At 36.8% G+C, this 13,818-nt stretch overlaps 1 protein-coding gene across 4 annotated transcripts in view; it reads left to right on the top strand.

Moving 5' to 3' along the window:
- LOC136844368 (zinc finger MIZ domain-containing protein 2-like) overlaps window positions 1–13,818 on the top strand; it is a 77,950-nt gene that overhangs the window by 56,106 nt on the left and 8,026 nt on the right. For all 4 annotated transcript variants that reach the window (XM_067113462.1, XM_067113460.1, XM_067113458.1 and 1 more), the window contains exons 5-6: window positions 12,219–12,428; window positions 12,871–13,038. In XM_067113462.1, coding sequence (XP_066969563.1) covers window positions 12,219–12,428; window positions 12,871–13,038 — 378 coding nt within the window. The remainder of the gene's footprint in view (window positions 1–12,218; window positions 12,429–12,870; window positions 13,039–13,818) is intronic.

The raw sequence follows: 13,818 nt of genomic DNA, 5'->3' as shown, positions 1-13,818 counted from the left end.
CGCCAAAGTGGAATAGGATTCACAGGTGAGTGAGAGAGAGAGAGAGAGAGAGAGAGAGAGAGAGAGAGAGAGAGAGAGAGAGGAATTGGGGACAGGGGGAAACCAACTAGACTCGGATATTCGAATGCTCAACTGATATTTAGAAATTTAATGTAGCTTTATGTCTGTCAAGGCCACCGAAAACAGATCTACCTTTCGGTGGTCTCGGTATAAAGCTGTATGAGCCGTGACCCATGAAACTTTAACCACGGCCTGGTGGTGGCCTGGCCTATATCGTTGCCAAACGCATGATTATGGATAACTTTAACCTTACATGAAATAAAAACAACTGAGGCTAGAGGGCTGCAATTTGGTATGTTTGATGATTGGAGGGTGGGTGATCAACATACCAATTTGCAGCCCTGTAGCCTAAGTAGTTTTGAAGATCAGAGGGCGGAAAGAAAAAGAGCGGACGGACTGACTAAGCCGGCACAACAGGTTTCTTTTCAGACAACGAAAACGGGATAAACACATAAATTAATAAATGAATAAATATAAAAACTCTTGGTGAACATCTGAAATTCCCTTTGTCTTTCCTCGACTGTATCAGGATATTACAAAGTAATGTGTTTGGTGTAATTTGACTATTAAATTAGACAAATCCTTCACCTTTTCCCTACCAAGAAGGCAGAATTACCTTCTTAAGAAGTCAGGAAGGACAGACGACAGAAGTAGAGCACAAAACAATAAAAGTAGATGGATGCAGACAGATTTGGAAAAAGGTTTACCCCCCACCCCCCCATACCGAAGTCGCGAGGAAAAAGATAAAAGAAAAAAAAGTGACGAGACACTTTCCTCTTTGGTTTCCCCTCTTCAGATATCCCTCTCTCCCCATCTCCTACCCATCCTCTACCCTCCTCTTTCCCTTCCTCTCCCCCCTTTGGTAAAGGAAGAGAGAGAGAGAGAGAGAGAAAGGACGGAAGAGGGTTTAATATGACGGAGTGGACTTGGATTCTCAACCGTTTGGATCTGATCCAGATTGCGTGTCAAGATGCGGTTTTTCCTCTCTCTCTCTCTCTCTCTCTCTCTCTCTCTCTCTCTCTCTCTCTCTCTCTGAGGAAAGTCTTCATTGTTCAAGATACACTGGCGTAAATTAATCGTGTCATCAACTTCTGTATTGGGTAAAGTCGAATTTTCATTTTGTGCCTTCTTCAGTGACCGCCCCCCTCTCTCTCTCTCTCTCTCTCTCTCTCTCTCTCTCTCTCTCTCTCTCTCTCTGGAGAGAAAAATGCGGGATTTATGCCACGGTACAACAAGTTTTTATTTTTTTTTTAGCAGATTTTGCATCTTTGAAAGTTGGTCACCGTGAAGTTTGTCCATTCTAGAGATTCCCTTTCTCTCTATCTTGCTTTATTGCAAGAAGACCTCGTTCAACCTTATTATTATAATTATTTTTATATTATAATTTTTATATATATATATATTATTTTTAGATTTTGGTTGGTTTCTACTCATGCGTAAAGGGAGGGGGAGGGGGCCAAATAGGCACCCTTTTTGAAGTTGGGCGATGTTTTGGCACTGACCTAAATAATTCATGATTGCATTTATATATATATATATTGTTATTGCAAATAGGCGATTTAAATTTGGATTTGAGGCGTTCAAAACAATTTTTTTGTTGTTTTCAATTATGAATCTTGCTTTAAAAGTTCTCAATTCCAGAGAGAGAGAGAGAGAGAGAGAGAGAGAGAGAGAGAGAGAGAGAGAGAGAGAACAATACAACTGAGATTATTTTGTGTGTGGGTATAGAGCAAAATATTTTCCTGCGAACAGAGAGAGAGAGAGAGAGAGAGAGAGAGAGAGAGAGAGAGAGAGAGAGAGAGAGAGAGAGAGAGAGCTGAATTAACATAGGTCCTTTGACCCTTCAGTGTTTACACTGCGCGTGTATATCCTTCCCAAGTTCCTGTCCCCACTGCAAGCATTTTGCAAATTAATTTTTCGGCAACATGGAGACGCCAGGTTGTTGTAGTGTGTGCCTTCTGCGCGGTTTAAGATATGAGAGAGAGAGAGAGAGAGAGAGAGAGAGAGAGAGAGAGAGAGAGATAAAAGGGGGGCAGGCACACAATACATCAGAAGCCACTATCCTTGATTAGTGTAATGGAGTCTCTCTCTCTCTCTCTCTCTCTCTCTCTCTCTCTCTCTCTCTCTCTCTCTCTTGTCTTCCATTATGGAAATTGAGGATTAAAAAAGTAAAAAAAGGTGATTCCATTCCGAAGTCTTTGAAGTAGTTTTTTTTATTTTAGATATTAGGTGTAAGAGAAATGCACACACACATATATATACAGTATATATATACATATACAATATGCGTATATGTACGTATTTCAGATGAAGTGTTGTATGTATGTGTGTGCGTATTTGATGTATGTATATATTTGTATATATACATACACATACACATACACACATCACACCCCCTTAGTCTTCAGAGTTTCTGAAAACGAAAAACCGTGTATCTGGCATCTTTATGTAATAGCTTTTGGTGGCGGGGGAGAGATTTGGCTGGAAAATGGGAGGGGGAAATATATTTGGTGGGGAAACTTCTGGATATTGGTGGTGGTGGCTCTCTCCTCTCCCCCTCCCTCCCCCCTCTCTCTCTCTCTCCTCTCTCTCTCTCTCTCTCTCTCTCTCTCTCTCTCTCTCTCTCTCTCTCTCTCTCTCTCTCTCTTTCTCCCCTCCTCCCTTCCCTTCTCCTCCCCTCTCCTCTCTTTCCCCTCCCCCTCCCCCTCCCTCCTTTTCTCCCCTCTTCCCTCCTTTTCTCTCTCCCCTCCCTCCCCATCCCCCCCGTGTCTCTTGCTTTAATTGGAGACTTCTATTTTCTGCACATAATTAATTGCTCAGGTTAGCATTTTATTTTAAAGGGTCCATGAAAGAGAGAGAGTGAGAGAGAGAGAGAGAGAGAGAGAAAGAGAGAGAGAGAGAGAGAATATATGTTACGGAATGTTGTCATTAAGTAAAATAGTGATTATTATTATTATTATTATTATTATTATTATTATTATTGTTATTATTATTATTATTATTATTATTATTATTATTATTATGAAGCTAAAGAGAATGATTTCTGAAAACCATCTTGAATTCCAAGTAGGAAGTGAATTTCTTAATAAAAAAATTATTATTATTATTATTATTATTATTATTATTATTATTATTATTATTATTATTATTATTACACCGTTTTAAATTGTGAGTTCAACAACCAGCACTCGCCAACAACAAAAGGCCCAAGTAAATAAAATAAAATAAAATAAAATGAAATAGATAAATAAAAGGCTTTAGACTCTCGTCGAAGGCAGTTGATCGACTTCAATCTTCCATTCCACTGTCCATCTGGGGCGATTGACATCTGTCGAATCGGATGGAATCAGAGAGTAGCACCCACCTTTTGGGGGGGAGAAGGGGAGAGGGTTGGAGAAGGGGGAAGGGGAGGGGGTTGGAGAAGAGGGAAGGGGGAGGGAAAGGGGTAGGGGTGTGTGTGTGTATGTGATGCTGTTGGTGTCAATGCAAGCACCGAGCTGTCATCGTCTTGCTTTTTGGGGGGGGAGAGGGGGTGATGCTTTTGGTGCGTCATTGCAAGCACAGAGCTTTCGTCGTCCTTTTTTTGTTTTATCTTCGATGCAAAATCGATTGATTTTTTCGAGAATTACTCTTTTTTTTTATTTTTTTTTCTTCGATGCAAAATGGATTAACTTTTCTAAGAATTTTTTTATTTTTTTTATCTTCAATGCAAAATGGATTGATTTTTCCAAGAATTTTCTTTTTTATTTTATCTTCGATGCAAAATGGATTGATTTTTCCGATAATTTTCTTTTTTCTTTTTTTCTTAGATGCAAAGTGGATTGATTTTTCCCAGGATTTTTTTTTATTTTTTTTTTATCTGCAAAATGGATTGATTTTTCCGAGATTTTTTTTATCTTCAATTTTTCTGTTTTTTTTTTTTTAATGTTGACTTGTCGATTCCCAGAACTGAAATGAATTGGATGATGAGTTCATTACTCATTTATTTGTGTAATTTTCTTTATTTTATTATTTTTTTTTATTCTTCAGATTTATTTTATTATTTTTTTTTATTCTTCAGATTTATTTTATTATTTTTTTTTATTCTTCAGATTATACCGGGTTGCATTTCCCCGAGATGTAACCGAGTACCGGCACCTTTCCCTGAAAAAAGTACGACGCCTTATCTTAAAAACTAACCATAGAATTTTCTTGAAAATGATCTCATTATGTTTCCCACACCCAAATTCCAGGAAGAGCCAAATTTAACCTAACCTAACCTAACCCAACTTAACCTAACCTAGGGTCATGGCAAAGAAACCTGGGCTGGTGCGATACAAGCATACATCTCAGGAATTTGCCACCGGGTTCTTATTTAGTTGAGACTGCGACGCCAGTTTTAGTAACCGTAAATCAATCAGTCAATCAATCAGACTTGTACCGTGCTGGTATCGAAAATAAACCCCTGAAAAAAAAAAAATTGGCATTTTTTCTGCGAAATAATATCCTTAAAAAATTAAGCCCTTATTAGCCAAATACTGTAATCAGAATTGGCATTTTTGATGAAATACCATACAAAATTGGCCTTTTATTTTTTTCAACAAATTAATGCCCATCAAAATTGTCCTTTTTAACACAATACCTTTGAGAAATGGCCTTTTTAACAAAATACCCTAAAAAAATTTCCTTTTTAACAATATAATACCCTTCTAAAATTCAAAAATTACATTACCCTTTAAAAAAATTGGCCTTTTTAACAAAACACAACTTAAACATTTTTTAACAAAATCATACCCTTTTAAAAAAACTGGCCTTTTTAACAAAATACCCTAAAATAATTTAACAAAATACCACCCCTTTAAAAAATGCGGCCTTTTTAACAAGATACCCTAAAATAATTTAACAAAATATCACCCCTTAAAAAAACTGGCCTTTTTAAACAAAATAATACCCAACTTGGTGGGCTTGGAACTGGTTAAAACGTGCGGGATAAAAAATCTAGGGATTTAAGTAATTCAGCGTGTTCTCAGAGTTTGAAGTTCCACTCCCTCCCCCTTCCCCTCCCCCTCTCCTCCCCCTCTCCCTCTCCCTCTCCCTCTCCCTCTCCCTCTCCCTCTCCATCTCCCCTTCCCTCCCCCTTCCTCTCCCCCCTTCCCTTGGCTGAGCTGGAGTTTTTGGGAAAAAGAGAAGACGGGGAAAGGAAATTCCCCTCCACTTCCCAAAGGATGGCTGAGGTAAGACTCCGGCTCTCTCTCTCTCTCTCTCTCTCTCTCTCTCTCAGAAAATGTTTATTGACATGACATATGACATAGGCGTCTAGAAAGAAAATAACGTTTGAATCTCTCTCTCTCTCTCTCTCTCTCTCTCTCTCTCTCTCTCTCTCTCTCTCTCTCTCTCTCACTCTCACACACACAATGTTTATTGACCTGTCCCAGCTGTCTGAAAGACAGTTATGTAGGATATGTATAGCCAATATACTTTATTCTTTAAGAAATCGTCTAGAAGGAATCAGTGATTTTGAGACGGATAGAAACAAATAAACAAATCAAAAGAACAACTAGACAGTTTATGAAGAACTTAAAGATTAATTAGTCATTAAAAGAGCTAAATAAAACACAATACAATCCCACGATCTCAGTCTCCTCTTGAAAATGAAATTTTGATTAAATATTTTATAATAGTTCTCCATGTTGAATGGAATGGAATACAGGATTTTTGGGGTCCAAGGCCAAGCTAAGCTGGGACCTTTGAGGTCATTCAGCACTGAAAGCGAAATTGAGAGTAGAAAAGGTTTGAAAGGTGTAACAGGAGGAAAACTGTGAAACAATTGGTAGGAGAGGGTTGAGGAAAGTAAGATGGAAGAAAGAGAATATGAAAGGAGGTACAGTAAAAGGAATGAAAGGGATTGCAGCAGCTAGGGGCGTAAGGAAGGGGCGCTGCAAAGAACCGTTTAAATAATGCCTACCTTTCGTTCCTTTTACTGTACCTCCTTTCATATTCTCTCTCTTCCATCTTACTTTCCAGCCTCTCCTAACAACTGATTCATAGTGCAACTGCTTTGAGGTTTTCCTCCTGTTACACCTTTCAGACCTCCTTTGCTCTCAATTTCCGTTTCAGCGCCGAATGACCTCATAGGTCCCAGCGCTCGGCCTTTGGCCTAAATTCTATCTTCAATTCCCTTCAATTTTAGTTCAGCTTTTGGGGTTTTAACGAGACTTAATTGCGTTCGTTTAAGTGCTTGTTGTTTTGTTTAAATATATTTTTGCCTTTTGATTGTTTAAAAGTAAGTTAAAACTAGTATAAAGATATGTTTCAGGATTGTTTAAAAGGTAGTTGAAACTAGTAAAGATAAGTTTTATGATTGTAAATATATTTTTGCCTCAAGATTGTTTAAAAGTAATTTAAAACTAGTAAAGATACATTCTAGGATGGTTTAAAATGAGGTTGAAACAAGTATTGATATGTTTTGTGATTGTTTAAAAGGAAACTGAAATAAGCAAAGATATTTTATGATTGTTTAAACATCCTATTAAAATTTTTTCAAAAAACAAACAATTTAGAAGATTAAACAAATTCATCTATAAAATCCTTTTTGTTAACATACAGAAGATATAAAGTATAAAAATAATTAATTTAAATGCTAAAACAATTTTATCTTTCAAATCCTTTTAAATTGCATAAAAAATATTATGAAAATCGGATATAAAATTTCTTTGACACAAATCACGAGAAATAAGATCTTTCATATTATTACACTCAACCCTCCCCCCCTCCCCCGTCATCTTAAACAATCAGTGTGGTGCCTTCCCCTGCGCGCGTGCGCGCTCTTTCCTTGCGTGCTCGGACTGGCAGTAAAGGACGGAAGGTATACACGAACTTAAGAAGCAGAGAGAGAGAGAGAGAAAGAGAGAGAGAGAGAGAGAGAGAAATTGTGAAGGAGAGTGAGAGAGAGAGAGAGAGAAATTGGAGGAAGGGGAGAGAGAGAGAGAAATTGGAGAGAAGGGGAGAGAAAGACAGAGACGAGATGAGAGGAGATTGGTGGTGAAGGAGAGAGAAATTGGAGGAAGGAGAGAGAGAGAGAGAGAGAGAAATTGGTGGTGAAGGAGAGAGAGAGAGAAATTGGAGGGGAAGGAGAGAGAGAGAGAGAGAGAAATTGGAGGCGAAGGAGAGAAAGACAGAGACGAGATGAAGGAGAGAGAGAGAGAGAGAAATTGGAGGTGAAGGAAAGAGAGAGAGAGAGAAAGAGAGAAATTGGAGGGGAAGGAGAGGGAGAGAGAAAAAAAAAATTGCAGTTGGATGATTCTTTTTAAAACATGCAAGCAAACCCTTTTGCTTTTGAAAAACCATGCTTGCATAAATGCACAAAAGACGAGCAACTCAGCTTGGCAATCCTCGGGGACACCCTATAGTAGTAGTAATCCTACTGTCAGCTTTTCGGATCGCAATATCCTTCGTAGGAATTTAAAAGCTATTTTCTGACTTTATGTTGCTTTAAAGATGTTCCTTTACTAAGAAGTATATTATATATATATATATATATATATATATATATATATATATATATATATATATATATTTATTTATATATTATATTTTAATTTATTGATATAGAATTTAGTAATGTTTTAGATTGTTACTTTTATTTATGTTTTTATATTTAGTCATTTTGTAATTATTTCAAATGTTGGTTATATAATTCCTCGTGGAAAGAGCTGCTAATAATAATAATAATAATAATAATAATAATAATAATATTAATAATATTATTATTATTATTATTATTATTATTATTATTATTATTATTATTATTATTATTTCCCTCCCATGACAAGAAACCTTCCTCCCGTTTAAAGACAGAACAATGATCCCCAATATTTAATTAAAATACATCCCATCTCCCATCCTTTTTCCATCTTCTTTTCGGGCCTGGTCTAGTTAAGCGTACAGTGTCACCCCATGCCGTCGGCCTCTGCATAAAAAAAAAAAAAAATTTTCAATATAAAAAAGCAAGCGGTAATAGGAAGCTTCTAACTAACAGTTGCTAAGACAGACTGCTAGGTCCTCTCTCTCTCTCTCTCTCTCTCTCTCTCTCTCTCTCTCTCTCTCTCTCTCTCTCTCTCTCACCGTTAATCCAGGCAGGTTAGAGCCGCTTCCTCATGAATAAGATATCATCCTGGGGACGCCGCCAAAGGGGCGCTATGCAACTTCTCTCTCTCTCTCTCTCTCTCTCTCTCTCTCTCTCTCTCTCTCTCTCTCTCTCCCCGAGAAGGCCTCCGAAGGGCGAGAATCGCTCGGCAGGCTAACACCATTCCCAATTTCCAAACTCCCCCTCCTCCCCCTCCTCCCTCCCCTCCTCCTCCTCTCCTCCTCCTCCTCCTTCTCCTCCCCTCCCTCCTCCTCCTCCTCCTCCTCCTTCCCCTTGACCTGCCTTCCTTCCCCCTCCCTCCCCTTCCTACCCCTCCCCCCAGGCCCAAATGTTGCATGTTAGTTTCTGGAAAGAGGCAAGTTTGAAGATGGTATTGAGACACACCAACCAACTCCTCCCCTTCCCCCTCCCCCTTCCCCCTTCCCCCTTCATTCGATTATTGGCCGTATTGCCGGAGGTGCTAAAGGGGAGAATGGCTTGCTTTGTTTCGGCTTGGCTCTCTCTCTCTCTCTCTCTCTCTCTCTCTTTTCCCCTCTTACCTCTCCCTCCCTCCCTCCCTCCCTCTGTCTCTTCCGCGAGGGGCTGAAATAAGACCCGAGGCTTATTGAACCAATTTCTTGCCCTAGGATACTCTTGGTGATTCGCTCATCATCATCATCATCATTATCATAATCATCATCATCATCATCATCACTACTACTACTACTACTACTATTACCACTACCACCACCATCATCATTCCTTCCACTACTACTACAACTATCTTGGTGGCCACAGACGATGTTAAGTGAAAGGACACAAACCAGTAAGTGGAAGATGAAATGAAAAGAACGAGGGTAAACGGGAGGGGAAAGAGAGAGAGAGAGAGAGAGAGAGAGAGAGAGAGAGAGAGAGAGAGAGAATACCCGCTCAGCAAGATTCGTTTCAAAATTAATTTTTTTCTCTCACCTTCTTGCGTTGTTTTTTTTCTTTTAATATTTTTGGGAGTTTTTCCTTTTTTGTATTTGTTGTATCTGATCATTTTTTTCATTTTATCTTTGGTTAGTTTTGTTACAAACTTTTTTTTTATTATGTTGAATTTTGAAGTCTAATAATTTATTTATCATCCAGATGTATATTATATATACATGAAATTTGAAAAATACAACTTGCTCTTCATGGTCATGTATACATACATATGTACAAACAAACATACAAACATCCACAAATGTATGTGCATATATATATATATATATATATATATATATATATATATATATATATATATATATATATATATATATATATATCTACATATATATATATATATATATATATATATATATATATATATATATATATATATATATATAAATCTGTCAATAAACTGTTCTAGAACGCTTCTACCAAACTCCCCTCTCTTCCCTCTCCCTCATTCCCCTTCCCCCCATTCCCCCCATCCACCGACAAGTCCCAGAGTTAGTGAATCAGGAGGAAAAAGAACCGCAGACTGCCTCTCTCTCTCTCTCTCTCTCTCTCTCTCTCTCTCTCTCATTCATTAAACACGTGTCTTGCGTTGTTTGTATACTAAAGTCTGTGGGAATCGTCTTTTTTTTTAGGCATTTTTAAAGTAACTTGTCTTATTGATAAAATTGTTTTTAATGTTTTATCTTAAATGATTTTTTAATATTGAAAAATTAAATCATTTTAATGTTTTTAAAGTAAAGTCTTTCAAAGCATACAGTATTTGTTCCTATGCAGTTTTATACTGTTTCATATAAAATACTATTTTATACTATAATATTGTAACACAATACTCTTTTATGCTTTATAGTACTTTATACTTAATACAGTTTTATACTTATTACTATTATATTTAATATTTAATACTTTATGTTTTACACTTTATAGTTTATTTTACATTTTATACTATTTTATAATCTATACTATTTTATACCTAATACAATTTTATACGAAACAAATTTATACTTAATACTGTTTTATATTTTGTATTACTATTTCATACTTTATAAAGTTTTATGCTCAGTACTATTTTATACTTTATACTGTTTTATACTTTACACAATTTTATATTTATTACTATTTTATCTTTATACTATTTTATACTTTATACTATTTTATACTTTCCAGTTGAAAGAACTTAATTTTTTATATTTTATATATATATATATATATATATTTATATATATATATATATATATATGTATATATATATATATTTGCATTCGGTAAGTTATTCGAATTTCGTGCCTCTATTTACGTGGGAAATAGAGAGAGAGAGAGAGAGAGAGAGAGAGAGAGAGAGAGAGAGAGAGAGAGAGAAGGAGCCTTCTCTCTCTCTCTCCACTCTATTGAGCGGCCGAGGTCGAATAGTATATACGTGCAGGTATAAGGGGACGGGGGGGAGGAGGAGGAGCCCTCTTTCCTCTCCACCAATGGCGTGGCTCGCCTGCCGTGACGTCACACAACCTTCTAAATATAGCTCTGTGATTGGTCCGTGGCGTGAAGGCAGGGCAGAAAAAGGGGAAAGTCTGTTCAATGAGGGTTTTTTTTCTTTCCTTTTTTTCCATCTTTTTTCCCTCCTTTTTTTCGTTTAATTGGAATTGTTGCATTTAGACTGGCCACAATTTTTTTGTATTTTCAAAATAAATTTTTGAATCATTTTTTTTGGAGTATTGTAATTTTTTTTTTATAAAAGAGTGGTTCCATATTGCAGTTTACGCATGCAAATTTTGCTACGTACGAATGGTGGATTTTTATTAAATTTTTGTTAATTACATTCAAAATCATTAATATTTCTGTACTCTCAAGGAAATGCAAAATGTAGAAGATATTTCTTTTAATGTTTTAAGTAATTCCTTGCAGTTTTGGTATATATATATATATATATATATATATATATATATATATATATATATATATATATATATTGTATATATGTATATATATTACATATGTGTGTTTATTCATATGTCAGCAGTTCATTCTTCCAGCTCTCGTAAAAGGAAATCGTTTATAGCATTTAGGAAACACAAAATTCCGAAGCACTTTAGGACTACAAGACCTCGGCAGGGGGAGGGGGAGGGAGAAGGGGAAATGGGAAAGGGGGAGGGGGTTTCTGTTATTTGTAATCGCCCTCTCACGGGAGAGATTTTTATGAGTGGACGTTTGAGATATATGATTTTTTTTCTTTTGAGGATTTTACATGTCATATATTTGAAGGGATTTCTTATTTATTTTATTATTACATGAGGTGGATTTCTCTCTATTTCTGGGATGTGATGTTTTTCTTTATATTAATTCTGTTGGGTGGAATGCGTTTGAGGGGATTTCTTATTTATTTATTATTACATGAGGTGGATTTCTCTCTCTCTTTCTGGGATGTGATGTTTTTCTTTATATTAATTCTGGTGGGTGGAATGCATTTGAAGGGATTTTTCAATTATTTATCTATTTTTATTGATTTATTTGTTATTGGGTTGAATGTATTTGAAGGGTTTTTTTTATTTATTATTAGCCAAGGTAGACTTTCCTCTCTATTTCTGGGATGTGATGTTTTTCTGGGACCTATGAGGTCTTTCAGAGCTGAAAGGGAAATTGGGAGTAGAGAGGTTTGAAAAGGGTTGCTAGCAGGAGGAAAACTGTGAAACAGTTGGTAGGAAAGGTTGAGGAAAGTAAATGGAAGAAGGAGACTATGAAAGGAGGTACAGTAAAAGGAACAGACTGCTGCTTAGAAGGCCAGACCCCTCAGAATTGTCCAGTACTATTAAGGACTTGTATATACTATTTTAATCAACTGTTTTAAAGACGTGTATACTATTTTATTTGTTTTAAGGACCATTATTACTATTTTAATCAGTTGTTTTAGGGACCTGCACATATTTTAACTTTTAAGGACCTTTATGTACTATTTAAGGACCTGTACATACTATTTAAGAACATATACATACTATTTAAGCACCTTTTATGTACTATTTTTATCAGCTGTATGTCAAACATTAATAAAATTTATTTTATCTCTCTCTCCCCCCAGATGGGCGGCATGGGGAGTGGGTTCTCTGGTCCCGGGCCCGGGTTCACCATGCAGAGACCGTCCACGCCCAACATGACCAACCCCATGAACGGCATGAACAACATGATGAACAACATGATCAACAACATGGGCGGGACGATGATGAACAACATGCCCATGAACAGTATGCAGAACATGGGTCCTGGGATGAATAAGTGTATGAGTATGCAGGTAAGGGTCAAGTCTGGCAGCGAAGGTTTAGTGAAGTTTGTGAATTTTTCCTCGGCGAATTCACTCGAATTCGCTCTTTTTGCAGACGAATTATCACGTAACTTCAGTCGAAGTTATTGTTACTCCATTCGTGTGGTGCTGGCACATCTTTGGATATCTTATAAAAATGTCAGAGTTTTGCTATAACTTTTACTCTTCAGAATTTTCTGCTGTGCTTTCCAAAAAATTGAACTTCTCATCTGTGCTCTCTATTTAGACATTGGAAAACCTCTTAAATGCTCAAATAAAAACAACTTAAAATTCTTGTTTGTGCTGTGTGATGTAGACGCCATGAAATCTTTTAAAAACTCAAATGAAAAATTCTCAAATAAAAAATTTTCATTCATCACTAAACCATTAATCATCTGATTCCAAATAAAAATGTCTAATTTTCCACCCACAGCCAAGTATGGGCATGATGTACCAGAGAGGTATGGGTCCCGGCAGTGGGCCGGGTGGAGGTCGAACTGGGCCCTACCCTAACCCTGCCATGTTCATGGCCCAGAAGAGGGCAGCGCAAGGCCAGTTCACTCAGCCGCCCATGGGCCAAATGGGGCAGATGAACCCACAGGTAAGACGGTGAATCCCCTAAAACATTTTGTGGTTTTTGGTGGGTAGAATTCTTGGTATATGTTCATTCCAGTTCAGGTAGATGCTTTGAAAGGTAGATTCATAATGGCAGTACTGCAAAAACACAGGTGTGATTGGTAATCCACTTTTTTTTCACAAAAATGTACTGAAACTTAGTCAACCTTTAGAAGTCATAAAAATCTAAAAAGCTCTTCATAATTTAAAATGCATACCTGTGACTTTCCATGTAAAATCGTGGTTGGCTTTAGGAAGCAGTGTACTATTATTATTTATTATGTTAAGGAATTTATTTTAAAAGTATTTACAAAAAATTAATAGTATTGTAAAAACGTGATTCGTGTGAAATTAAGCGAACTCTTCTCGTGGTCCCTGAGGAGTTCTCCCTCCTTTCTCATCCTTCACTTTCTCCCCCACATCCGCTCAATACTAATTTCAATCGCTGCAAAATAGAGAATCCCCTTCCCCCACCCTCCCCCTCATCCTCAGCCTCTTGCAAGAATAGGTGATGGGGGCCTTGAATGAAGGGTTACTAGAATGGGGATGGGGAAAAGAATTAGGAAAGTTTTGCTTTTTTCAATTTGTTGGTGCTAAATGCTTAGTGACTATAGTACACAAGATTAAATAATGGAATAGAAGGGATAGGATATAGTATATTTAAAGATTAAATAATGGATTAAAAGGGGTAGGATTCAGTGTATTTATATTATACGTACTGCAATGACATCTAGTCAGACTTCTTGTAGTCGGTCTTTACATGCGA

The sequence above is a fragment of the Macrobrachium rosenbergii genome, chromosome 2 (genome assembly GCF_040412425.1).
Source record: "Macrobrachium rosenbergii isolate ZJJX-2024 chromosome 2, ASM4041242v1, whole genome shotgun sequence".
Lineage (NCBI taxonomy): Eukaryota > Metazoa > Arthropoda > Malacostraca > Decapoda > Palaemonidae > Macrobrachium > Macrobrachium rosenbergii.
This window is presented reverse-complemented; position numbering and strand designations above follow the sequence as displayed.